The 25,486-nt window shown below is 40.5% G+C and overlaps 1 protein-coding gene across 2 annotated transcripts; it reads left to right on the top strand.

Annotated features, from left to right (window-relative positions):
- The first annotated feature begins 126 nt into the window (after positions 1-126).
- atp6v0a1a (ATPase H+ transporting V0 subunit a1a) lies at positions 127-15,981 on the top strand. 2 transcript variants are annotated; one of them, XM_031312343.2, is made up of 22 exons: positions 127-255; positions 1,618-1,783; positions 2,479-2,557; positions 2,761-2,858; positions 2,951-3,079; positions 3,924-4,006; positions 4,726-4,852; positions 4,955-5,037; positions 5,127-5,220; positions 7,203-7,415; positions 8,614-8,764; positions 9,023-9,162; positions 9,335-9,501; positions 9,600-9,690; positions 9,839-9,957; positions 10,071-10,287; positions 10,394-10,501; positions 10,601-10,708; positions 11,388-11,432; positions 12,017-12,134; positions 12,324-12,495; positions 14,916-15,981. In XM_031312343.2, exons 2-22 carry the CDS (start codon positions 1,667-1,669, stop codon positions 15,007-15,009), a joined length of 2,553 nt encoding a protein of 850 aa, XP_031168203.1. In that variant the 5' UTR covers positions 127-255; positions 1,618-1,666; the 3' UTR covers positions 15,010-15,981. The 2 variants fall into 2 exon arrangements, with proteins under 2 accessions (XP_031168203.1, XP_035852666.1); XM_035996773.1 differs by lacking the exon at positions 11,388-11,432.
- The last annotated feature ends 9,505 nt before the right edge of the window (positions 15,982-25,486 follow it).

Below are 25,486 nucleotides of genomic sequence, written 5' to 3' on the forward strand. Positions count from 1 at the left end.
TAATAATAATAATAATATTATTATTATTATTATTATTATTATTAATAAAATTCTTCCTAAATGGACATTTAGGAAGACTATATCCAGAAGGTGGCAGTAATGCAGCGTTAAGGATGTCAACTGCCGTAAAACCTCAAAGAAGAAGTGGAAGAAGAAGAAGAGCTGTCAGCTGCAAACTACCGACAAGTCATAACAGCAAAGAGGAGACGAGAAGGAAGGAAACCGAGGAGGAGCGATCGCCACTTATCCTAAACAGTAAGTACACTATTACTTAATTATACGGTGATTGAGAGTTTCAATTATTTAAATTACCCTAGAGTTGTTGATGTTATTACTGTTATTGTGGACTAAGTTAAATATTGAACAACGGGTGCGCTAAACTGGCGTTAGCTCTCTTGTTAGCCTCACATATAACGCTAATTGCAAACTGAGCTTTGAGCTAACTTACAACCTGATGTCAGAAAAAGTGAATATTAACCTCACTACAGTTAATATTCTGTTGTTTAACGTGATCTTGTTTTTGACATTGAAGTTACACTCAAACTAACACTTGCTAATCTGACTAGCACCCGTCAACTAATATTCTTTTGCTAAAGTTAAATAGCGTTAACGGTAACATAGCTAGCTAATCAACGTTAGCCAATGTTATGATTGTGTGAGTTTGCTAGCTACGTTATTGCATTGACGTTATATGATGGTAATAGTTTTGGTCGATCGCTATCCAGGTAGCTGTGACAGTGACATGTTAACTTGGTTAGCCATTAACGCTAGCTAGCTAGCTAGCTATTTGACATCAGCTTTGACAGGTGAGGCTGCAGTAGTCGGGGAACGATATCTGGTCGATTTCTTAATCGACGAGCTAGATATGGGTTGTCGTAAGTGAACTGTGTAACGTTAGTTTGGTCAATTGTTTTATGTGGTTAAGCAAACCTGTTTTGCTGTGTTAAATCACTTCATGCGCCCTTTGCGTTGAGGCAGTGGGAGTATTGAGGCTTACTAGAACTACTGGTCACATGATACCATGTAATCCACAGATAAGCCCTGTGTGGTCATTTTACAGTATGAAGCTGATTAGCTGAATTATTCTAAGAAAATCCTCACCTTTATTGTTAAATTACAAATATTACATAAACTGCATTCAACAACATTGGCTATTATATTATTTTATATTTAGTTTTGCATCCCCAATAGAAATTATAGCTTCTTTAAAGTCCCCTAAGAAGAAAAGATACATCAGCTTGCTCTCATGCAGATCTTATGATTACTGCAGGAATGTGGGTGAAAAATAGTTACAACCATTACAATAATGGTTCAGAGCAGGAATGTGGGTGAAAACTAGTTTGCTCAAACTATTTTTCACCCACATTCCTGCAGTGATCACGAGATCAACATGAGGGCAAGCTGATGTATATTTTCTTCTTTTCTCCATGCCTGCTTCTCACACTTGTGCTAAACTAACACACTCCTGATATGGGCCTCTCTCATTAGTGATTTTGACACTAGTGTGCCATGCAGAGAAAAGTGATTCATGTAAAACTTCTCAGATCCTTCATGTTTTGTTAGAGGTTTTCTCTCATTGAGTATGACTAATGGATGTTATCAATGTTCAATTTCTAGAGGTTCTGGTTGATTTTCAGGGTGCTGAGCACTCACATCCTTCAGCAACATGGGGGAACTCTTCAGAAGTGAAGAGATGACACTGGCTCAGCTCTTCCTCCAGTCAGAAGCGGCCTACTGTTGTGTCAGTGAACTGGGAGAGATCGGGATGGTGCAGTTTCGTGATGTAAGTCCTCAGTCATACTGCTGTCCTCCAAATCATGATTGCTTTATTATCTACTGATTCTGTTCTTTTTCTAGCAACTGAAACGTTGCTTTCCAAAACTATTACCTGTTGTGTAAAGGGTCTTGAGGGGAAAAACATGCTTAAATCATCAGTGTCATTTGTTGTGGTGATAAAAATGACCACATCAGTGATATTGCTGAGAAAGTGCATGCCTTCAGCATCATGTTCATCATGTGCTCACAGCTGACCCCTCATTCCACACGTGAGAAAGCCCATTCCTGACGAGCCCTGAGGGAATCTTTGTGCTAGAATATAGGATGGTCTGTGTGCATCCACAGTGGTATTTTTATAATTTATATCAAATTTTCCACCAGTTTAGAACATTTTCAAATGATAATATAGAAAGAGAGTTTTTTTTTTTTTTTTTTTTTTACACTTCTTTAAAAGACTTCATTGATAATTAAAAATACCTTATTAATGGTAGGGTAGTCAATAGATAAGTATGCAGAATTTGAGCACAACATTAAATTATTGATATCGGAGCAGCTTAGGTTGCTGATATATGTGCCTGTTCTTAGTTATCACCCATTTTAATTTTACAAATGATACTGTTGCACAATTTTTTTGTCCTGCTAAACATGTATGTTCTATTGCTTGACCCTCATTACGTTCCTTTTTTATTTTTTTTCTTGCAGCTAAATCCTGATGTGAATGTGTTCCAACGAAAGTTTGTCAATGAAGTACGACGATGTGAGGAGATGGATCGCAAACTGAGTAAGTGAGCTTAGATATATGGTGCCAGAGCTGCCTCTGCCTTTACAGGAGGACTGAACAGTGCTGCCACTCCGTCTCCTCAACCACAACACCTTTTTATTTAATTTCCACCCTTTTTAAAGAGCCATAGCAGGGCCCTACAAAGAGTAGTGGGGTGGTCCTTAATCCAGCGTAAACAACTACATGCTACTTCTCTCTCACAGGATTTGTGGAGAAAGAAATAAAGAAGGCCAACATCCCAATAGTTGACACAGGAGAGAACCCTGAAGTCCCCTTCCCAAGGGACATGATCGACCTGGAGGTGACTGCTCTCTCTCGCTCTTTTTAAAATAAACAGTGAGCGCTATCATCTACTGCTTCCCTCTGCTGACCCCACTGTATGTCGCTCCACAGGCCACATTTGAGAAGCTTGAGAATGAGCTGAAGGAAATAAACACCAACCAAGAAGCCCTAAAGAAGAACTTCCTGGAACTGACTGAGCTCAAGCACATCCTGCGTCGCACACAGCAGTTTTTTGATGAGGTCAGCTTGACTTGTGCACGCAGGCCTTGCAAAACAATGTGCTCAGGTCTTTTTGTTTTACCAACATTGTGGCGGCCTGAAAGACAAGTAGAACTTTTTTTTTATATAATTATTTATCACTATGGTTAGAACATCTAACACCACTAAATACAGCTTGAGAAACAAATGAACTATTTTGTATGTATTGATAGGTTGTTGTAATACCAAAACTTGAATTTTTCAATTTATTCACTGTGGCAATGGGCAAGAAAAGCAATGTTTTTGTCTAAAGGCAGCCATTTCTGGTTTGCATTGGTGTATTACAGATACTGCTCATAAGCTGTCTACGCTAAACACACACACACACACACACACACACACACACACACACACACACACACACACACACACACACACACACACACACACACAATGGAGCATTTATTGCCAGGTGTTTCACTCGTGATCGTTTATAGTTATAATACTTTGCACAGATTTCATTCTGTGTTTACTATTCATTATCTGGGGCAAAACCTTGCCTGCCCACCTTTGTTCACCATCAATTCCACTTCATTGCCTTCACAAGCAAAACTGTGTTGACTTACAATGTTAAGACATCTTTTACAAGCTGTTATGGGCTTTAATTAAGGTGAATCATTGAGCCAAACACATAGCTGTTTAGCCATTAACTGGAGAAAGTCACTGTCTATGCTAAAATCAAACACTGGCCCTGGCTCTTCGTCTTTCCCCTGTCCAAATCTCAACACGCATGTACATAAAATGTCTGAAGTGTTCACAAGGATGCATATATGGAAATGCAGTTACAGTAATGATAATGGCTAATAATTAACTGACTCTCATGCAGATGGAGGATCCCAGTTTAATGGAGGAGTCATCCACCCTCATGGACCCCAATGAGCCTACTCGAGTGGCTCCTCTCAGACTGGGGTGAGTCTGTTTTTGTGGTCTTCCCTCATTCAAAAGGATTACGCTTTTCTTGGAGATTTCCATTCTCAGCACTGTGCCATCTGTGTCCAAAACCAGTGTTAAAGCTAGCCAATCACCTCCCACACACTAGCTCAGGCTGTCCGGCTTAGTCAGGCAACAAAGGTCACTTAAAGTGGAAATCTACTCACACTCCACATTCACAAATGTAATTCCTGTTAGTGTAGACATTTCAGTCAATGTTTTCACTGTGATCAGCTCTCCCTTAAGACAGAGCTAAAAAAAAATAGACAGACAATACACGGCCAACCTGTTTTTATATTTTAGGGAAGACTGACTGACTGCGTGAAGATGTCTCGTTTCACTTAAAGGAATTATAGCAGAGGTTGTTAATATTTCATTTGATCTTTTGTTGAGCAAGCATTAAGGTTGCTTAGTATTCACATAAGGCCTCTTCCAGCTGTTCAAGCAGAGGTCACGACCCAGGCTTTAAAACATAAAAATGATCTATGTACAGTTTATGAATGATAGAAACACGATCATGATTAACTTGTTGAGGCTATGAAATGGGAGACATTGCAGTTAGCATTTGAGAATCATAACTTTCCTGAACTTTAAGCTTATTTATACAAAGGGCCTAGCTCCTAAAGCTCATGAAGTTTTATTCCTACCAGACCAGGTAACCAACAACAATGGTGACTGCATTTTCCCATCCGTTATAGATTTGTGGCTGGAGTCATTGGCAGGGAACGTATTCCCACATTTGAGAGGATGTTGTGGAGAGTTTGCCGGGGAAATGTGTTCCTGAGGCAGGCAGACATTGAAGATCCTCTGGAGGACCCGTCTTCCGTCAGTACTGTTCAAGCGCTGATGTCCTGTGAAGTTGGTCAGATGTTAATGCCTGTTTGATTGTTGTATTACCAAAGTCCTAACTGTATGATGTTTCCACAGGGAGACCAGGTCCACAAGACTGTCTTCATCATCTTCTTCCAGGGAGACCAGCTTAAGAATAGAGTCAAGAAGATCTGTGAAGGGTAAGTGACTGGCCAACGTTTGTACAATTTTTAGGAAGTGTTCTTGGCCAACAGATCCTTATGTGCGCTTCTTCTTCATCCATCTTCAGGTTCAGAGCAACCTTGTACCCGTGTCCAGAAACACCCCAGGAGAGGAAGGAGATGCTGGCAGGGGTGAATGCACGTATTGATGACCTGCAAATGGTAAATACTCTGGCTGGAAAAACAGCTACATTACCACCCATTAACACTGACCTGCACAAAATACACTTGAACTGTATAGTTCTGTTTTTTGTTTCTGCTTGGTCAGCAAGTTATTTTTCCGAAATTCACTGGAAAGTGTTTGTAGAGGAAATTTCATAAGGTATCTAACACATGCTCTTTACAGGTCATTCTCAGCTTCCTGTCTAGGCTCTAAGCCAGATATGTATATAGTATGTTGTTTAAGAAAAACAAATTATTTAGTTTGCACAAATGTTACCTTTTTATAAAAAAAATTTGCAGTGATATGATACGATTTGTGTGCAATTAGCTATTTTCTGCTTTCTTTTCTTCACTAGCCACTGAATCATGTTCAAGGAGGTTGAAGGCAATCCAAACGGCTCTTTACTAACTAACTAAAATATCAGGAAGACCCGTCTCACTCACTCTTTTGACAGATACAATGTACTGTAAATTTGCCAATAGTGAGGGGTTGAATCTGCTTCCTTCCTACTTTTGTAAGACTTGTATGCCATGGCTTCAGATATCATCACATCTGCATGACATAACATGTTTTTATTACAATGCTTATACTAGGAAAATGTTCAGTTCAATGTGAGGAAAAAAGTCCTCATTTATTTTTGCCACTGCTGATCAACACGTCAACTGTCTCTAGCTTCTGCCCAGAGAAATGTCCTCCAGCAATCAGAATCTTTCCATTACAATGTTGTTATTATGCCTGCAATGTTGAATTAGTCCTCAGTGACTTGTTATCTAGCGCAAGATAGAGCCGCAGGGAATCCTCCCTTCCTTTAGCTTTGCAAATGATAACCGTCTTGTATCTTTGTCATATGATGATACATCCGCCCATATGGGTGTTTTGCATCATGGCACACAGACTCGCATATCAACATGATCACATTTGTTGTACTCGCTGCAGTCTGTTAGACGTGAATCTCTCATATGTTACTTCAGTCAGCCAGCTGTGTCAATTTTGTTGAAGTTGTCATGTACTTGGATATTATAGGAACATTGGCATTTGCCACAGAAGCTGCCTGCACGAGACAGATACTTGAGATTTGACATGCATCCTGTTTGACAAATCAATTGATATCCTCTCACGGCTTTGCATACCAGGGAATGTGGATCTTGGCGTTTGTGGTTGGAGTGTTATGCTGTTCGCTACGTGGGCATGAGAGCTAAATGACAGACTGGCGTGGATGGTGAAGAATGTTAAGCTATTTGGACAGCAATCAGCTATGTGTGGGCCATTAAGCCTCCTGACCGCAGGCGAGACTGTGCCCGTAGGCAGACAGCACAGAGCTTAAATATCCTGCTATTTGCTGATCATGGGACTTGGCTTTAAATGTGAGTCATACAGCAGCATACCTGGGAATATCCTATATCTCTTTCGGGAAAACCTAATGGATTAGACAGCCCGCTGATCTTTAACATATGATTTACAGCTCATTAATCACACCAGTAAATGTGAACCCTGTTTATGAATATCAAGAAATGCATGATTCATTGCTGCTATTTTAAGCATCATTTTTTGATTGTTGTGGACATTAAAATTCCCCTAGTTGTGACTTTATGTAGATAGAATTATAGATCCTACCCTCCCTCATATCCGCTTGTAGTTCATAGAAAAGCACAGGGTGAACCGAAAAGGCAGGACTAGGTGTTGGCTCCCACAACTGACATTTGTCTTGTCACTTTTTGGCTACCGGACTGTAAAGATTAGGTTTATCTTCCCGAAGTTGTCAACATCTAGCAGATATTTCTTTTATTAACTAGAAAAGCCTCAGTGACATTTTTTTTTTTTTTTTTTTTTTTAAAGAGTCAAAATATGCAGCAATAGCAATGATTTACGGACCAACACCATGAGACCGATTACACAAAATGTGCCACAAAATCATAAATCATGAATAACACTTCTACTGTACCCACTGTGTATTTAATTTGTGTATTGTCTCCGTCTAAAGGTGCTGAACCAGACTGAGGATCACAGGCAGAGGGTCCTGCAGGCTGCAGCCAAGACAGTCCGAGTGTGGTTCATTAAAGTGAGGAAGATGAAGGCCATCTACCACACCCTCAACCTCTGCAACATTGATGTCACTCAGAAGTGTCTGATTGCTGAGGTGTGGTGTTCTGTCTCCGACATGGACTCCATCCAGTTTGCCCTGCGCAGGGGGACGGTGAGTAACTGAGCACCAGGTTAATGCTTTAGGAAAATATCCACCATTTGGTAGGTTTAGCTTAGATCTTATAGACACAGTCCCACATGGCCCCTCTCCTTTATTCTTAGAAAGTAGACTCTGGTACCAAGTTAACCTGGTCATGTATTCAATGTAGCAGAACCAGTTTGAAACAAACCGGTCTAAACTTTGTCAGTGCAAACAAGGTATTTGCCGTATACTCCAGCTTTTGTGCATACTCAAATATCCGTACATTGACTTTGACACTGGTGTAATTTTAACTGTGTAATCCCAACAACAGACTGTTACACAACATGCAAGTTCCTCAAAACAAGAAGTGAATAGAGTTAGAGTAGAGAGAAAAAATTTACAAATGTTTTTAAATAAACCAAATATTATGCTGGCTGCAACAAATTCCCATCATGGTGACCAGTTGCAGATAGCTGTGAGGGGGGGTGGGGGGGCGGGGCAGTGAGTCAAAGTGAGTCAGTGCTAAACAGTTTACCAGTAAAGCCAGCCAGCTGCTCACACCGCAGTGATCAAAGCCAAATGCTGCATTCCTTTTGGTCGCAAACCTTAGCAACTACTAGCACAAATCTCTGACTGAATTGTCAGCGGTTGAGTGGGTAATGTAGGCTCCAGGTTTTGAGAAGGAAGGAGAATGCGTGGAATAAAAGATTCAATAGTTTTGTTTGTTTTTTCGTTGTACACTTGGTTTAGCAACAGAGACTTGGCCCTGTAATGCATAGTTAGGACCGTCCCTAGACTCAAGTTATCTCTCAGCTGTCTTTATTCTGCTAGACTTGAAACATGAACCATGGTGTACTGTATCGAGATCTCATCTGTACCACTACTTCCACCTTTCTACAAAGTTGTCCTGGCAGCCTTTGTAAACTCAGCTAAGATTTCCTAATTGTTTATCAGTTTATTAAAACCAGATTTTAAGGAAGTACAGTGTTGTCAATTCAGAGCAGTGAGGGTCTGTGAAACCCTCAATCATATGACGATACCTTGTGTACAGTTAGCTTTCAGCATTCATGTAATCTCATTCTTGGGAAGATGAGGATTTTTAGAATATGTCTGCGATGTGTCAGGGTGGTTGCATGGTTAAAATGTTCAAGTAGATCAGATCTGTGAAAGAAAACAAAATTGTGTATCATAATCTTGTGTTGCATGACATTGTGTTTCTGCGCTTTAGGAGAAGAGTGGCTCCACTGTGCCTTCCATCCTCAATAGAATGCAGTCCAAGCAGACCCCACCCACCTATAACAAGACAAACAAGTTCACCTCAGGATTTCAAAACATTGTGGATGCCTATGGAATTGGCAGCTACCGTGAGATTAACCCAGGTACGAATTAGTCACACCCTTCTCTGTACATCCCTAAACCTTGGACCTCTGTCATTACAGGCTTGTAAGGCAATTAGACATTTTGTATTACAGTCTGTTTACCCAGCTGCCTGTGGTATTAAATTACAGTCACTGAAAGGTGTGGTGCCTACTTGCCTCATCACCCATTATCACCTTGTTTGAACATGCTGTCTATCATTGTTTCACCTGCCACTCCACCCTCATGTGATGCCTGCCTCCCTACCTCCTTGTCTCCAGCGCCATACACCATCATCACCTTCCCCTTCCTTTTTGCGGTTATGTTTGGTGACCTGGGACACGGGGTGCTCATGACCTGTGCTGCCCTGTACCTTGTGTTGAGAGAGAACAGGCTGATGGCCCAGAAGAACGATAATGAGGTATGGATCCCATCATGGCCATCTCATCAACCCGACACCATCAATTGGTGATTCACCAGACCCATAGCTGTACAGAGCATTGTGCTTCTGTGGATTCATGTATAATATTGTAGAGATGCAGCTTCTCTTGTTTTAGAAACCTACTTATCTCTCATTGCTTGTTCTGTGGCAGATGTTCAGCATGGTGTTTGCAGGGCGCTACATCATCCTGCTGATGGGAATCTTCTCAGTCTACACTGGGATCATTTACAATGACTGCTTCTCCAAGTCCCTCAATGTGTTTGGGTCTGGCTGGAGCGTCAGGCCCATGTTCGATGCTCGGCTAGGGGCCAACTGGACGTAAGTGTCGAGCACTGACAGGAGCTTTAACTCAGTGACTGCTGTAGATGTGCAGTAATTCAAGTCTCAAAACTGATCAGTGTTCTCATCCTGTTCAGGTTTGACACTTTGGAAGGCAATAAAATTTTGCAGTTGGACCCGACGATAGAAGGAGTGTTCAAAGGGCCGTACCCCATTGGCATTGATCCGGTGAATATTTTTCTCTGTATTCTCTTTATTCTGTACAAAGTAGTACAGAAGTACAAATCAGCTTAGTTGTTACTTTTTACATGCTTTGAAGCAATGATTTTTATCGCCCGGTTCAGCACTCACCATCTTTGATATGCATATATTTTAGATATGGAACATTGCCACCAACAAGCTGACATTCCTGAACTCCTTCAAGATGAAGATGTCTGTTATCCTGGGAGTCATCCACATGCTGTTTGGAGTCTCGCTCAGTCTCTTCAACCACCTGTAAGATTTTCATTTAACAGTTATGCTTCAATTTCTTGTTGTATTTCTGTCGCTTTGTCACCATTGGCAGTTGTGCACACATTTTCACAGTGATTGTTTGTGGTTCTCTGCAGGTATTTCAAGAAGCCGCTGAATATCTACTTGGGATTCATCCCTGAGATTGTCTTCATGGCCAGTCTGTTTGGTTACCTAGTCATTCTGATCTTTTATAAGTGGCTCACATACGATGCACGCATATCCAAGGATGCTCCCAGTCTCCTCATCGCCTTTATCAACATGTTCCTCTTCAACTACAACGACCCCAGTAACCAACCTCTCTACAGAGGACAGGTCAGATGCACTTGGGCGCTGCATACATGTATCACTTTGTCCTGAAATGAACCACAGCAAGCTAATTGTCCCCATGTGCTGTTTTCTGTGTCTCTTCTCCATGTAGATGGCCATACAATCACTCTTGGTGGTAATCGCCTTGGCTTGTGTTCCCTGTATGTTAATAGTGAAAACTCTAGTTCTTCGGAGACAGCATTTGTGGCGGAAAAACCTGGTAAGGTGAAGGAATTGGTATCACTTGAAATAACAACATTGCATCTCAATTATAATCCTTTTATTAATGCTGTTATTTCTTACCCCTCTTCTATGCCAGGGTACAGCTAACTTTGGAGGGATCAGAGTGGGCAACGGGCCCACTGAGGATGAGGCTGAAATCATCCAGCATGACCAGCTCTCACAGCACTCTGAGGAGGAGCCTGAGGTAAGAGACACGTCCCTGTCTAACACTGTCTTCCACCTGACTAAAGCTGGAAAAAATGGCAGTTTGGTGAGGTACGGTGGTGGTGGGGGGGTATACGGCCTACTCACATCACACAGGGTATACGACCTACTCACATCTTTGAATAATTCAGTCACTCAGCCACAGTTGGGAACAGAAAGCGATACCTCATGTTTCCATTTCCACTGTGGCAATGCAAAAAAAACGTAAATTATGGATGAAGGTCCAGTTTAGCAAAAGTGGGTTTAACATGCTCCACACTGCCACTTTCAGATTATAGTAAATGCTATGGAGAGATTCAATTAAGAAATGTTGTTTACTTTATTAAATAGTTCTGTGTTTCTTCTTTCGTTGATGTTTGTGTGCAGTTGCTTGTAGAATATCCAGGCTATTTTAACTTCTTGTGAAATAATAAGACCAGTACGGTTGTTTGCTGCACATCCTGAAGAGCTGAAGAGTTGTAGAGTTGTGATGTGAAACTGTTGTATTCCCTAATTTAATTCTAAAATGCCCTGGCTGCACATGTGAGCAGAGTGTTGTCATCATGTAATGCTAACCCTCTTTCTTTTTTTTTTAAGTTAGCAACTAACTTCTCTTGTTACTTTCCTGTTTTACTGATGTCTCTGTCTGTCGATCTGTGTGTGCGCTGTCAATAACCAAGCGTTGCCTTTTGTCACCTGCTGTCAAGGCCCACGAGGAGGAAGAGGTAGGACAGGAGCTCACGCTGCACCTCCACCCTGCAACCTATCCCCTCCTGTCACAGTGCATGTCTAGCAATTCTGTTTTCCTGCCCCTCGCTTTGTCTACTTATGCTGTCAACCATTGATGGCTGCTCTCTTAGGTGTGTGTGTGTGTGTGTGTGTGTGTGTGTGTGTGTGTGTGTGTGTGTGTGTGTGTGTGTGTGTGTGTGTGTGTGTGTGTGTGTGTGTGTGTGTGTGTGTGTTAGTCGGTGTGTTCCAGGGGTCACTTGTTGAAACATGGGTCGCAGGGATTCCTCAAGCAGTAGGCCAGTGTTTCCTTACAGTCCCGGTGATATGCATGAGGGATCAGCAGGGCTGCTGATACTTTGGGTTCACAGGGTCCTAAGACGATGGCGTCTCTTCTAATTTAAGGGGCTTTGCTGATCTACAGTGGCAAATGGCTGTCCTATCAATAACCTGTATAATAATGCACACACAATGAACCAGACTCCTCCCGTGTGGACCCCAGGACCTGTCGTAGAGATGCTGTTTTCTAGAGATTCATGCTGACATGCAGCTATGTTTTTGATGTTCTATCTCTGTGCCACAGTTTAACTTCGGGGATGTGGCAGTGCATCAGGCGATCCACACCATAGAGTACTGCCTGGGCTGTATCTCCAACACCGCCTCCTATCTGAGGCTTTGGGCCCTCAGTCTGGCCCATGCACGTAAGTCACACTTTTCCTACTTTTTTTAATATCAGATTATTAACATTAATCAAATAATTTGTATTAATTAAATATTAGATTAACACCGCAGTATACACACATTTGTTAAGAGAAGTGGACATCTAATGCATGCACTCTCAAGTTCAGCTCAGCACTGAAATCTGTGTGCTTTCTTTGTCCAATGCACAGAGTTGTCGGAGGTGCTGTGGACCATGGTGATGCACATTGGCCTTTCTAGCAGAAGCTTTGGAGGTTTCTTCATTCTGACCATAGTCTTTTTCTTCTTTTCTGTTCTCACTGTTGCCATTCTTCTCATAATGGAGGGCTTGTCAGCCTTCTTGCATGCACTGCGACTGCACTGGTAAGTTGAGTATTGTATTTGTGGCATTTGTTTTGTATGTTTCTTTCATTTGCTTTCTTTTTTTTTCTCTCCTTAATATTAACTTTGGTCTCAGTTTCACATGCGTCACATGTGGAACCAATTATGAAATAAAGGGGGTATTAATTCAATAATTTTTGAGGCTATAGTTCATGTTGGCATACGAATTGCATTAAAAAGAGAGCCTATGTTTTAATAATCTAGTGTACAACTTTGAGCATCTTATCCAGCGTTTTACAGTATTAACAATGAACATTAATCCAAAACTAAGTTCCTGTGCACTGGATTTGCTGTTTTAAAAGAGGACTTTACTAATGCCAAATAACTGTAAGCACGGTAAACTACAGACCTATAGTGCCATCTGCAGGTGGACAGAAACAGATGAGATGCTACTGCTTCTGTGTGTAGGCGATTATACACAAAATGTGACCACTTCAGCCTATTTCTTCCAATTTAAGGAACCAGGACCAGCTTCTTGTTCTCTGCATTGCAAAGGAAATAATGAATAGTTCAATGGTCACAGTTTGTACTTAAAGTGCTCATATTACGCTTTTGGGGATTTTTCCGTTTCCTTTATTGTGTTATATATCTTTTTGTGCATGTTTTATAGGTTTACAAAGGGAAAAAGCCCAAAGTCCACCCCAAAGGGACTTACCATCTCCAACAGAAAACACTGTTCACAAACTGCTCCAAACAACTCTATTGTAGTCCAGCCTTTACTTCCGTGACGAACGCTTTGTAACACACATTATAATGCTCGCCTAGCTGCTAGCATGGCATGCCCTCATACTCTACTGCTTAATGGCTAGTAGTCCTTACCTAGTTACTGCGCATGTGTGACTCCCAACAAAGATGGAACAGAAGTGTGATGTCTCACTCTGTAGCTAAAACAGAGAGCTCAACACACAGGGTGAAAAGAGGAGCTGCAGCAATGTGCAGTACAACAGAAATATGGTGTTTTTTTGAAAATTAAACCATGTAAACCTATTTTGGTACAACCTCTCAATACAATTATGAACCTGAAATGAGCATAATATGAGCACTTTAAGGTGTAAATCCAGCATAGATGACAACCATTTATTTAGGAAAAAATAGTCCTAAATAGAAGTTAACAAATTGTAGTTTCCCATTGCTCACCCTCTTTCCTGTCCTGTGGCCTGGAACACATCTGGCTCCAGAGACTAATTTTTGCTGCGTGTAGAACGGTCTACGACTCCTTGCTATGGCACCGATGAGCCTTTGTTGTCTCCTCATTAATGTCTTTGTCCAGCTTTGCTGAATGTTGTCCTGGCTTTATAATCCGCTGGCACATTTACAGAGCATGCCTGCGTTGCAGCAACTCTTCTCTATAATTATCCTTTACACAGGAATGCTGGGTGACTCTCTTTCACTGAATGACCTTCAGAGACAATAAGGTGCAGTTTTGAATGCAGAGAAGCTAATATAAAGACACTAATATTTCTAATGATTGCCTCGGAATGTGATTATGTAATGCCACATGTAAGGTCTGCCAAAGAAGAGGTGGAGAAAAATGTAGTTGGCCTCTCTACCTTTAAAGGGGCTGTACTCGATATTCAGAACATTAATATAGCAGTAAACAACTATTTGCTATGATATAGTTGCGTCCTGAGCAGAGAATTAAGTATTTGACTAGTTGGGAAACGGTCTGTGAGAGCCGTGTGGAGGCAATCCCAGACCACTTTTATATTGAACATCAAGGACAGCCCCTTCAAAGTGCTCAACTGTTCAGAGATGTTCTTGTAGTTGCTGAGATACTTGAAAAACATTAACACTAATATACTAGCTTACAGTAAATGCAAAGAAATGACAGCATCAGTAGTAAGACAGTGTTTATTATTTTAAAAGAATACAAGTTCATCTATGGGATTAAAAAGAAATATGGCCTCTGAATTTTGGGAATGAAGAGGGATTGAATTATCCCTGATCATTTTTGCAAGAAAAAGTGCAGGAGTTATGTACAGTAATATTTTTAAAATATCTAGCTCCTCTAATATATCCACTAATATATCCTCCTCCACCACCAGACAGACTATGGAACGGCAGGTATTTGTGGCTCCTCAGTTAAAAGGTCATCCAGCCGTCACTTAGCATTGGCCTGTTTAAAAATAGAGCCTGATCGTTTTCCAGAAGGGTAGGGCTTACGTGTCTGAGCCCAGGACGGGGTCCAGGAGCAGGGACGTATACATGAGTGTGTTCAGGTGGGGTGCACACTGTGGAATGAAAAGCAGGGGTTATATCAGCTACGACTGCTCTGCACAGCATTACCTAACCTGGAGCGCCATCACCACCATGTGCCTGTGTTATTGTCTAAGAGGCTTCCTGGTTTTTTTTTTTTGTTTTTTTTGGGGTTTTTTTGATTGGACCTTTTATTTTCTTTACAGGGTGGAGTTCCAAAACAAGTTTTACTCAGGCCAGGGCTTCAAGTTCCTGCCCTTTACCTTCGACAGCATCCTGGGTGGGGGGTTGGAGGACTGAGATCTGACAACTCCTTTTCTTCTGTAAATGTCACTCATCTCTTGAGAATCTGTGTGCGGTTGAATAGTTATTTTTTATTTTTTTTTTTTTTTTTTTTTTTTGTGTGTGATGAGGTTTCCATGAGTGACACTGCACAAGCTCCTATCTGTCAGACTGCTATTTGTTGTAAACTTCTCATAATGTTTTTTCATTCCTCAGAAAAATAGCATTATCCGTTATCTGTTATGTGTCTTGTCTTGGTGAAGTCATTTTGTTTTTTCCTGTGTTTTATTTAGTTTAATATTATTTATGCAAAGATTTTCTTTGTGAAACCTGCCTTTTTCCTATGTGGCAGTGTTGCACTACCAATCACAAATGAAGTTTTATGTGCAAATGTCTTGATTATGTTGACTGATGCTGATTCAGAGTAAAGTGACATAAGTGTTTACAACTTTCTTGTCTGTCCTCTCCACATTGTTGTATCCAGGTTGACTCTTTCTCTCTGCATTGGCATCGTTCTGCACAGAGCATCTCATTGGTTTGATTTCTCACACACACACACACACACACACACACACACACACACACACACACACACTTTGCACAGCTCTATCCCACTGCATACTGACCTCACACAGCTATAAAGGTCCAAAGGGAATACAATTTAACTTGCATCAGGATGTCAGTCCAAGTTATGGAGATGAAGCGAATGTTTAATCCTGCGTTGTGCACTAACATTGCCATAAATGCCCTTTGTGTTTAGTGATCTGCTCTCAATTGATCTACACGGAGAGAATGAAGGGGAATCTATAGGTGGATGTTCTGTTAACAGTGTCATCTTGCGGAGTTTAAGTTTAAAATGTCATTGTCACACTAAGACGGGAGTAAGAATGGCATACAGCAGACATGTTCAAATAGAATTCATGCCTCAGAAAACATTTACCACCCACATTATTTGTGCATCTCTGTGTCAATAAGGTGGAAAAAGCTGGATTCAGTTGTGGTTTTGGTTTTATTTTATGTACAACCTTTGCTTAATCTGCAGCAGTGGTGGAAGAAGTATTCAAAGTCTTTACTTATGTAAAAGTAGTAATATCACACTGAAAATACTGAGTAAAAGCCCTGCATTCAAAATCCTACATAAGTAAAAGTACACATGCAAAAATGTGGCTACTTTTAATGCTGTTTTTTTTATATATATATATATATATATATATATATATATATATATATATATATATATATATATATAAATAAATTTATTATTTTCTCAATAAGTAAGGGGGTTAAACATGTTTTGATTTAAATGTGAATCAACTCTTGAAACAAGCTCATTTTTACATAAAAATTGTGAAAAATAAAACCTGATTTTTGGAAATACTCGAAACAAGTTGAAAAAATGTTGGACTATCCTTTCAGCACTAGCAGATCTTTTTAAGAAAATAAAACATTTACTCAAGGACTAAAATTATTCAATAAGCAGATTTTTTACACAAAACGATGTAGGGCTATTATATTTTATACAGTGATCATGTGTTTTTTGTACTATAAAATCTTATCTTTTAAAATAAGGGACCTTCATGTCTCCAATAAATGTAGTGGAGTAAAGAGGGCAATATTTACCTCTGAAATGTAGTAGTGAGTAGAATCTCAATATTGTACTTGTCCAGCAAAATACTGCATGTCATCACTCCTCTTGGTGGTGCTATTGAACAGGTTGTACAGTTGCAGATGTCGGTGAGAAACTACTGTTCTGTTTTTTCCCCTGCATGTTAGAATAAAAGCACCTACAGTTGTCTGTGACAGGTGAATATATCTTACTTACCTGCTCCGCTGCTGAACTTTGTACCTGAAAAAGGATCCCGGCCAGTTATTTGGCAAACGAAAAGGAAATTAGCCATAAGGGCACTTGTAAGTAGATGTACAGTTATGTATTTTGTGCATAATGGGCCTTTTCTTTAACATGTCACGTATTATTGTGTAATGGACCGGGTTCACTCAGTCTAGCCGTCTACAGGCAATTATGTTATAATGAGTCCAAACCCATTTTGAAAGGGTTTGTTTGACTTTCTCAGTCCTGTCAAAAACAGCAGGAAACATTCAGCTTTACACAATATTACATTTCCATAGTTCAGTAGTGGTGGAAGATGTACTCAGACCTTGTGCTGTAAGTAAAAGTAGCACATTTCAGAAATATTCTAATACAAGTAAAAGCCATGCATACAAAGTAAAAGTACAAAAAATCTAGCATCAAAAATATACTTAAATTACCAAAAGTAAACATACTCATGCAGAATGTCTCTCCCCCCTTTATTTGTTGATTATATTTTGTATTTTGAATCTGAATGTACAAAGTAACTTAAGTTACAAAATATATGTAGTTTAAAAGTACAAGATTTGCCTTTGAAATATAACTTCAAAGGAGCAGAACATGGAATTACTCATAAGTACAAAATTGTACTTAAAGGAGAATTCCGGCCAATTTTTACGTTAATCTTGATCGCTATAAATATGCGAGTACTGTCGATAGAAAAAAAAATTACCCAAATCGGTGCTGGCAAACTTGAGTTGCTGCAGCTACGTCTACGAGCTTCCACTTAGCTAAAATGGCAGCTAGCAGGGCGAGCTAGCTACCGGCAGGATCGAGACAGGGTAGGTGAATTTAAACAATGACTGAGTTGAAAACGCATCTTGTCGTCACGTAAGGGCCCTGTTTATGTTGCACAGACATTTTAATTGCATTTTGTGTCTGTTAAGAAGCACAAAGGCACGCTAAAATATGCCCCGACAACTGCCGTTTTAGCTAAGTGGAAGGTCGTAGACGTAGCTGCAGCAACTCAAGTTTGCCAGCACCGATTCGGGTCGTTTTTTTTTTATATCGACAGTACAAATTGTACAAATGTAAAAATTGGCCAGAATTCTCCTTTAAGTACAGTACCTTAGTAAATGTATGTAGATACTTTCCACCACTGTAATTCTGTCCATGAAAAGAAAAAAATATAACATATTTGAGATGTTTTTTTATAGGTCTAAAGCTATGGCTACTGGCACTTTGGGAGGCCTCACCATAAAAGCCTTCAGCCACTCTGGGATGAGGAACACCATGTTCTCTATCCTGCGTATTCTTTAGAGTGGGCGCAGCTATTAGCCACAACAGCCCAAAGTAATAATAGAGCTCTTTATTTATCTAAAATTTTTTTTAGACAAGCTCATTTAATTTGATATTTCCCAGCGTGTCATGTATAACCAGGGGTGAGAGCAAGCTTGCATAAGAGCCCCAGAAATCCTGCCATGTTTACACTTCCAGGGACTTTTACTCTGCTGTTTCAAAGCATACACCCCAATGAGACTGAGCTTATTTTGCTCCTTTATCTAAGGCAAACATTAAGTGCACTTTAGTTTGGCCGAACACTTTAGGAATGTTGTGTTTCTCGTAAGGTTAGAGTAGATTTTTCTTTGGGATAACAGAGATGCTTTTGCAGCTGTTCTAGTGCTGCAGGCCTTGGTGTATTCTTGATCCATTGAAACAGCTACACCAGTGGCAACTAATGATCCAGAAATATCACTGTAGTGCTTTTTAAGTACAAAAATACTACAAAGAACAACCCATACCTTATTGTATGTGAAATAACAATGCTGTTTGTTATAGAGTATCTGCAGCCTGAAGAACACAAACTATAGTATGTTTCATCAATCTGCATGAAATCTGGATTCACTGTATTCTTGCTGGCATAACACAAACATCTCTGCGGGATGATGGACTCATAAGACACATTTTTTCCTTTCTAAGGTACTGTGTATTCTGCAGCTGTGGAATAATATGTTCTCTTCTCTTCTTCTGTTTTCCACCCACACACATTTTAAGGCCAAGTGTTAGACTTCCAGACAAACAAATGATAACATTTTAAGAGCGGCTCACATCTCGTGCCACTGTTGATTATAGAATAAATTGTTAATATTGTGTCTTTTATGCAATATTACAATATCTTTGACACAGACTACATAAAATCCATTTTCAAGCACAAGCTTAGAACAGAAGTCATTTCTCTCTAGTGAGTTAATAATTATAAAAATAATCATACACCTCAACTTAAAGTATTTACCAAAATATGGAAAAGTTGATCAAAGAAAGGCCTGTGTTTAAAAGCTAAGATGTTCTCCATATCTAGCATGTTAGCATGCTAACATTTGCTAATTTAGAACTAAACACAAAGTACTGTACAACCCAGCAAGATGGGAATGGCATCATATATGTAATTCTTTTGCAACTATTGATAAACCAAAGTACTGGACAAATTTTGACCTGATGATGACACTCGAGGAAAAGTCTGGTGGTCATCAGTGTCATCAAGATTCATCCTGGGGGCCATGAATGTCAAATGTCATGGCAATCCATCCAAATAATTTTAAAATATTTTAGGACCAAAGTGGTGGACCAACCAACTATCCAACCAACAGACTAATTGCCATGTTAGCTGGCGGCTTTATGAATGACATTGCAGTTTGTTTGATTTTCAGTGTTCAAAGGGCTGAGACAATCTGTCCTCACTTATATTTCTAGGTCTTGTTCCCTGTTGACATTCACCTTCAAAAGTAGAAATAAAGGCTGTCATGGTGACAAACTGCCCACAGGCTTTCACATCAGGAATGATCATAGCTGACAGACAGAGAAGGTAAACGTGTTCATTCAGACGTGACAGAAAAGCAGGTCCATTCGGCTAATAGACGGCCCAGGTGAGTCTGGGAGAGCGGAAGCCGCTCTTTACTCAAAGGGCTTGTACCTTTTTACACCACTGGGATGTTATTACTAGGTCTCCAGATAACATTGTTCTTCAAACAGTTTTCCACGACCTGTCTGACCTCCAGTTATTGTTTCCAGGCTCTTTTTTCACCCTCGGATTTGGCTGATTAGATTAGATGATCAGGAAGCTTCAGACAATATAAAAATTTGACAGCAATGAAAGAAATTGAACATGCACGCACACACGCACACACACACACACACACACACACACACACACACACACACACACAAACATGGACACATCTCCATACCTCTGTGAAAGAAAGTTGCATAGCACAAAATACCAGGAGAAAAGGAAAACAAGTAGAAAAAAAAAAGTGACAATCACATTAAAAGATGTGCCAGCTGACATTTTGACTAATTTATTGTTCCAGGCTCCAGGAAACCTTGAAAATATTCCTGGAGGCAACACGTTCCACTGAAATGTCACCAAGTTCCTGAAAAGGACATGTTTACTCCTTTCTTCGTCTCATAATACTGACAAGTCAACAAGTGGCAGCTCACACTGCCAACACAAACCAAACAAAATAAACCTTAAAAAGTCAAACATGACCTATTGCAATATCAACGTCTATTGGATGGATTACTGTAACACTGCATTCTGTACAGATATTCATGATGCCCAGAGTGAATCCTATACTTTAGCACCAACATGAGTTTTGTGAAATATTAAATGGATTGCAATGAAACCTGACATCCCAGCTGTAATTTGTGTTTAGTGCTGCTTTTTAGCAAATACGTGCATGCTAACGTGCTGAACTAAGATGGTAAACATGGTTACCCCTGATTAACATGCTTACATACCATGCCTCACAGAGCCGCTACCATAGATGTAGACTCTTAGTCTTCTTTTGAAACCTAAACTTTTCAAAAGAGTCAAAGTCGATATTTTCTCCCATCTTTCCTAAACAAATTGATGTTTTTATGGAATTTTCATGCTGAAGTTTATGTAATAAGGCCTCATGTGTCATCAGGTTGCTAAAAGAGGAGGTCCTGTGTTTAGGTAACACTTTATGCAATATACAATTTGTGATCATTATAGTATTTTATGTACAGATATGAAAGTAGAAAGCAGTAAAAGAAAGGTAATGAATGAAAGGAGAAAAAGTAGACCATCATCTTAACTTAGTAAACCACGTGCCTGAATCCTGAATGTAGGTACTTGCGTGTGTGTGTGTTTGTGTGTGTGCCCCAAAATGAATCCCTAATCCAGTACCGTAGTAAACAAGCATGGTGGGTTGCAAGCACTCAAAAAGATCCAGACCACCAGAATTTGTTCTGTCAGTCTGAAAACCTGGACTCCCTCCCAAATTTGTAGCGATTCAGTGGACAGAGTTCACTGTGTGTGTGTGTGTGTGTGTGTGTGTGTGTGTGTGTGTGTGTGTGTGTGTGTGTGTGTATTAACTGCAATTTAAGTACATGTGAGTGAGCATTCGTGTGCACCGCGTCCTGCAAATCCAGTTTTTGTTTCTTTCCATGAGCTTACCCACATTGAAACTGAACCTTTTTTAGGAATAATTTAGCAGTGTCCCTTGTTTTGGTTGGGTTCCTTACACAGCTTTTGAGTTGAAAAGTTCTCTCTGAGCTGAGTCTATTGTGTGGCTTTTTGAGTACGATGTGTGTGCCAGTAGTGCCCCCATGTTAAGGGGGGATATAGTCACCACAGACAGAGGAAAACAGGCAGCAGCATCAGGTCATGCTACTCTTTGTTGAGAATGCTTTTGTTGTTCTTCAACCGTTTCCAGGGACAGAATAAATAGCTCTGCTTAACCAAAGGCATTTGCCTCCCTCGCTGCTATGAATGCACCGCCATGAGAAACATATTACCAGTGGTTACGAGTTTTTCTGGAAATTCTCTCCTCTCTCTTTCTGTTTTTCTTTTGCTAGTATTGCTGCGACATCTATTCAGCGACATGGGGAATGTCAGCCAGGCTTTGATTTTTCGTGCTTGGTCTTATCTCTATGAAATACTGTATGATGTTGGGAGTTAAAGAGACAGAATCCCAGGTAACTGTGCAGATTCTTTCCTTGTTTTCATCCACTTAACCACTAGACCTCTTGCACTTATTGTGGGCTTTATGTGAATCATAAGGATCCTAAATGTCAACGCTGGAATGCAGCAGGAGTGATGCAGAGGGAGTGACTGAGAGGTCAGAGTGTTGAGGATTCCTTAATGGATGAAATAAAAATGGTTTGATTATCAATACAATGTGTGATCGAGGTCATTTACCCTTATGGCCTCACACACACACACGCGCACACACACACACACACACACACACAGAGTTTCTTGAGTTCTCTGACATCAGTGTACTCTCGCCGCGGGATAATCAGGAACATAAGCGTAAAGGAATTTCCCCTTTACGTAAGGTGCGAGGGGAACTACTTCTGAGAAAACCGGTGCACTGAAAGAGATCCAGAGATAGTGAGATTGAGATACACATGGAGAGCGAAAAACATAACAGTTAGAGGAGACAAAGAGAGACAACCGGAGCAGGAGGTCAGGCTGATGAAGAGACTGGAACACTACGAGGAGCTGGGAACACATTTACATCTAACTAGGAATGGAAACATTAGGATGGGATAGAAACAAGGGCACTGCGCTGCAGGTGTCTCTGCAGTAGGACATAATCCTATATGACCTAAAGGGTCAAACTATTTGCCACACACACAAACATTCATAAAGTAGGACCAGGCAACAACAACGGACGGACGGACGGACGGACAAACAACATGTCCATTGAAGCCCTTACATGTTGTCATTGTCCACTAAGATAATAGAAAATATAAGACTAACAATTATTTGATTACAGTCGCAGTACCATTTTTGTGGCATGTACCTAAGCTGTCAGTGGCACATAGATGGCAAAAGCCACAGGGTGAAAAAGATCACCCAGCTGTCAAACAATCTTTGGTTACATAAGTGACCATTTTGACCTATACAGTGTAGAATGTAGCCCTTTCAGCTTCCCAAGAGGTTTACTTTTTGAATCCCAGCTCTGGATTTTCACAAACCTCAAGGGATCAATGTGTCATGGCTGGAGGCGCTGACAGACTTGTCTGTGGCTGGTTAGCATAAGATGAAATGCCTACAGCAAAAACATCTTACAGCCCAGCACGTCAGACCCCAGGTTTCCTATAGTGCAAGAAAAATCAATTTGTTATATTAATGTCATCTGTTTTAAATGTTGTTACGCAGCCTCAAGAGAGACAAATGGGATATTTAAAAAAGAAATATGCCTCACTGTGGTGTATAAAAGCAAGATGTGTTGCCTGATAACCCTCAAAAACCATTAAGCAGGACCTTAGTTTCAATCCACAGAGATTGTTGAGAGCCGGTTATCTGGATGTCACAGTTAACTTTCTGACTACTCTTCGTATTTGTTTGGATCTGTAGGAGCCAAGTACTCTTTTACAGCGCAAACTGCCCACATCTGTCTTAAATCATCCTCTAATAGTCACCTTAAATATCATAGTTGCATCAACTGATCCTGAATGTCCTTCTGAGAAACAGGCACTTGATTTACCACTTCAATAACTGTGTATGTTTATGTGAGTGCTGAATGAAAACCATCCCATCTCCCACTGAGAAAAACAAACCCCATAAGGAGGCACAAGAGGCATAGGACAAGGTTTGAAAAAAAAGGAAGGAGGCCAGTACACTGAACATTTCTGGCATTCCTCAGCTCCAATGCAGCAGCAGGATTTTCTTTAGGGGAAGTAGTCGGTCCAGCCAAGAGCCACCGGAGCAGGACCCTGCTGGGAGCCTTGCTTTCTCCTCATTGGCCACAGGGGAGCTGAACTGGCTCAGTGCCGGCCACAAGAGGAAGAGCCATTAAAGCAAGAATTCAGAATATTGGCGGGCAGGGATATTGTTTAACCTGACACAAGTAAACAAGCATAAGAGTGTGTGCATGAGAGAGAAAGAGACTTAGCTACAGTGGAAAGCATTACTCTGTGTTCCTCTTCATAGGCTGCTGGCATTTCCTGTCCAGTAAGTCTGCTGGATATTTATGGAAGACTGGCCCAAGAGAGTACTTTTATGTTTTTATGATACTCCGTTTCTCTAAATAGACGAATAGAAGAAAAGCAGATGCTTCACATGTGATCTGGTTCAAAACATGGGTAATGTTTGTTGGTACTTTTTCTCCCGACTCCACACGCAGGTGAACCATCAACGCCAGACCAACAGAATCACTAAAAGGTATTGGTCTTTATCATCAGCATCATGGGATATCGAGAACATATAGCAAAGGGATAGCAATATGTGGTGTACATAAAATAATACAATAAAGTTGTATCAATCTGAAGGGTCATGCAATAATTAAGAAGTCTCACTTTTCTCTTTTGTTGGTTTTTATTATGAAATACTAGAGTTTAACCAAGTAAAGCTTTTAACAACTATTTAAATAAATCAATCTGAGCATGGTTGGTTAAATTACTCATCAGTCATAGACATACTGTATGCATCCAGTGATGAGTGATTGCTAATAGACACTGCGTCACTTACCAAAAAAGTTGGGAACCACTATCCCAGAGGATATCCGGTTTTGTTTACTTTGTTAAATGCCAATAAGCACAAATTCAAGTCTATACAGTCTATACATGAATAATGCAAGCCATTAGAGGTCCACTGATAATGTTGAAATGCTAATGTCCTTGCTTGATGCCAGAAACATAAAAGTGTTCAGATATTGGCTCCATGAAGATATTATTATCCAACATTTCTTTCTCATTAAATCAAAAAATCTGATTTACTTTTTATTTAATTTATTCCATTAGGAGTTTGCACAAAATCTGCAAGAAAACATTTTGGCGGGCGGCGGGCCATTCTTTTGCTCAGTTACTCACTAGCAGGAGTGAACAAGTTGAAAATTCTAACGCTGCAGCCATGCTAGTGTTAGAAGCTAGGTTAATGCTAATGGCAGTATGCTTAAATCTGGCTGCAACGCATTCTCATGAATGGTTCGTATGATATCGTACGAAAAGTTATGCACACTAAAACGTATGAATTTATACGAAAACTAGGTGACCTCCGGCTGGTCACGTGACATCGGCTACAGAGCTCCATGCTACAGACTGGCAGTTGCTAGCTGTTTAAGCCGCTACAGAGCTTCGATCATGCCGTCGACTACGGTGCTCCGCATTGTGCTCCGTCAGGTCAGCGGTAGTTGGTGGTCCAGTTACACCAGAATAGGTGACTGTGCGCTGGGTATAGAGCACAGCGAGCTGCCGGTCGTGGTGCTCCGTCAGGTCAGTGGTAGTTGGTGGTTCATTTCCCACAGAATCGGTGACTGTGCGCTGGGGACAGAGCACCGCGAGCTGTTGGTCATTTCGGCAGAGATTACGGTTAAGTTTAGGCAAGAAAAATTGAGCGTTATGCGGCAACGAAAGTTAAGTTTAAGCACCTACTACTTAAGTTTAAGAAAAGATCGTGGTTTGTATTAAAACACTCCCAAGGAACACGCATTTCCCGGGTCAAAGTATTTTGTTTTTCCCGGAAAGCAATCGGCTCCCTGGCTTGCCCACCCATCCTCCCCGACCACCTCCGTACAGCAGCAGTCAATGTGGTGCAGACAGCAAAAAAAACATGTAAATCATACGAATTACAGTCCTTAACTTTTCGTAGCTTTTCAAACGTATGGTTCATGATAACATGCTGAAATAAGACAATGCTAACATGCTAATGTTAAT

This window comes from Sander lucioperca, chromosome 21 (genome assembly GCF_008315115.2).
Source record: "Sander lucioperca isolate FBNREF2018 chromosome 21, SLUC_FBN_1.2, whole genome shotgun sequence".
NCBI classification, from domain to species: Eukaryota; Metazoa; Chordata; class Actinopteri; order Perciformes; family Percidae; genus Sander; species Sander lucioperca.

What these genes read in the sequence shown, in the direction of transcription:
- atp6v0a1a (XM_031312343.2), top strand. Translation starts at nt 1,667, where the DNA reads ATGGGGGAACTCTTCAGAAGTGAAGAGATGACACTGGCTCAGCTCTTC. An exon ending in GGAGATGGATCGCAAACTGA is followed by an intron (nt 2,558 to 2,760) that starts GTAAGTGAGCTT and finishes TCTCTCTCACAG; the next exon opens with GATTTGTGGAGAAAGAAATA. An exon ending in CTACCGTGAGATTAACCCAG is followed by an intron (nt 8,765 to 9,022) that starts GTACGAATTAGT and finishes CCTTGTCTCCAG; the next exon opens with CGCCATACACCATCATCACC.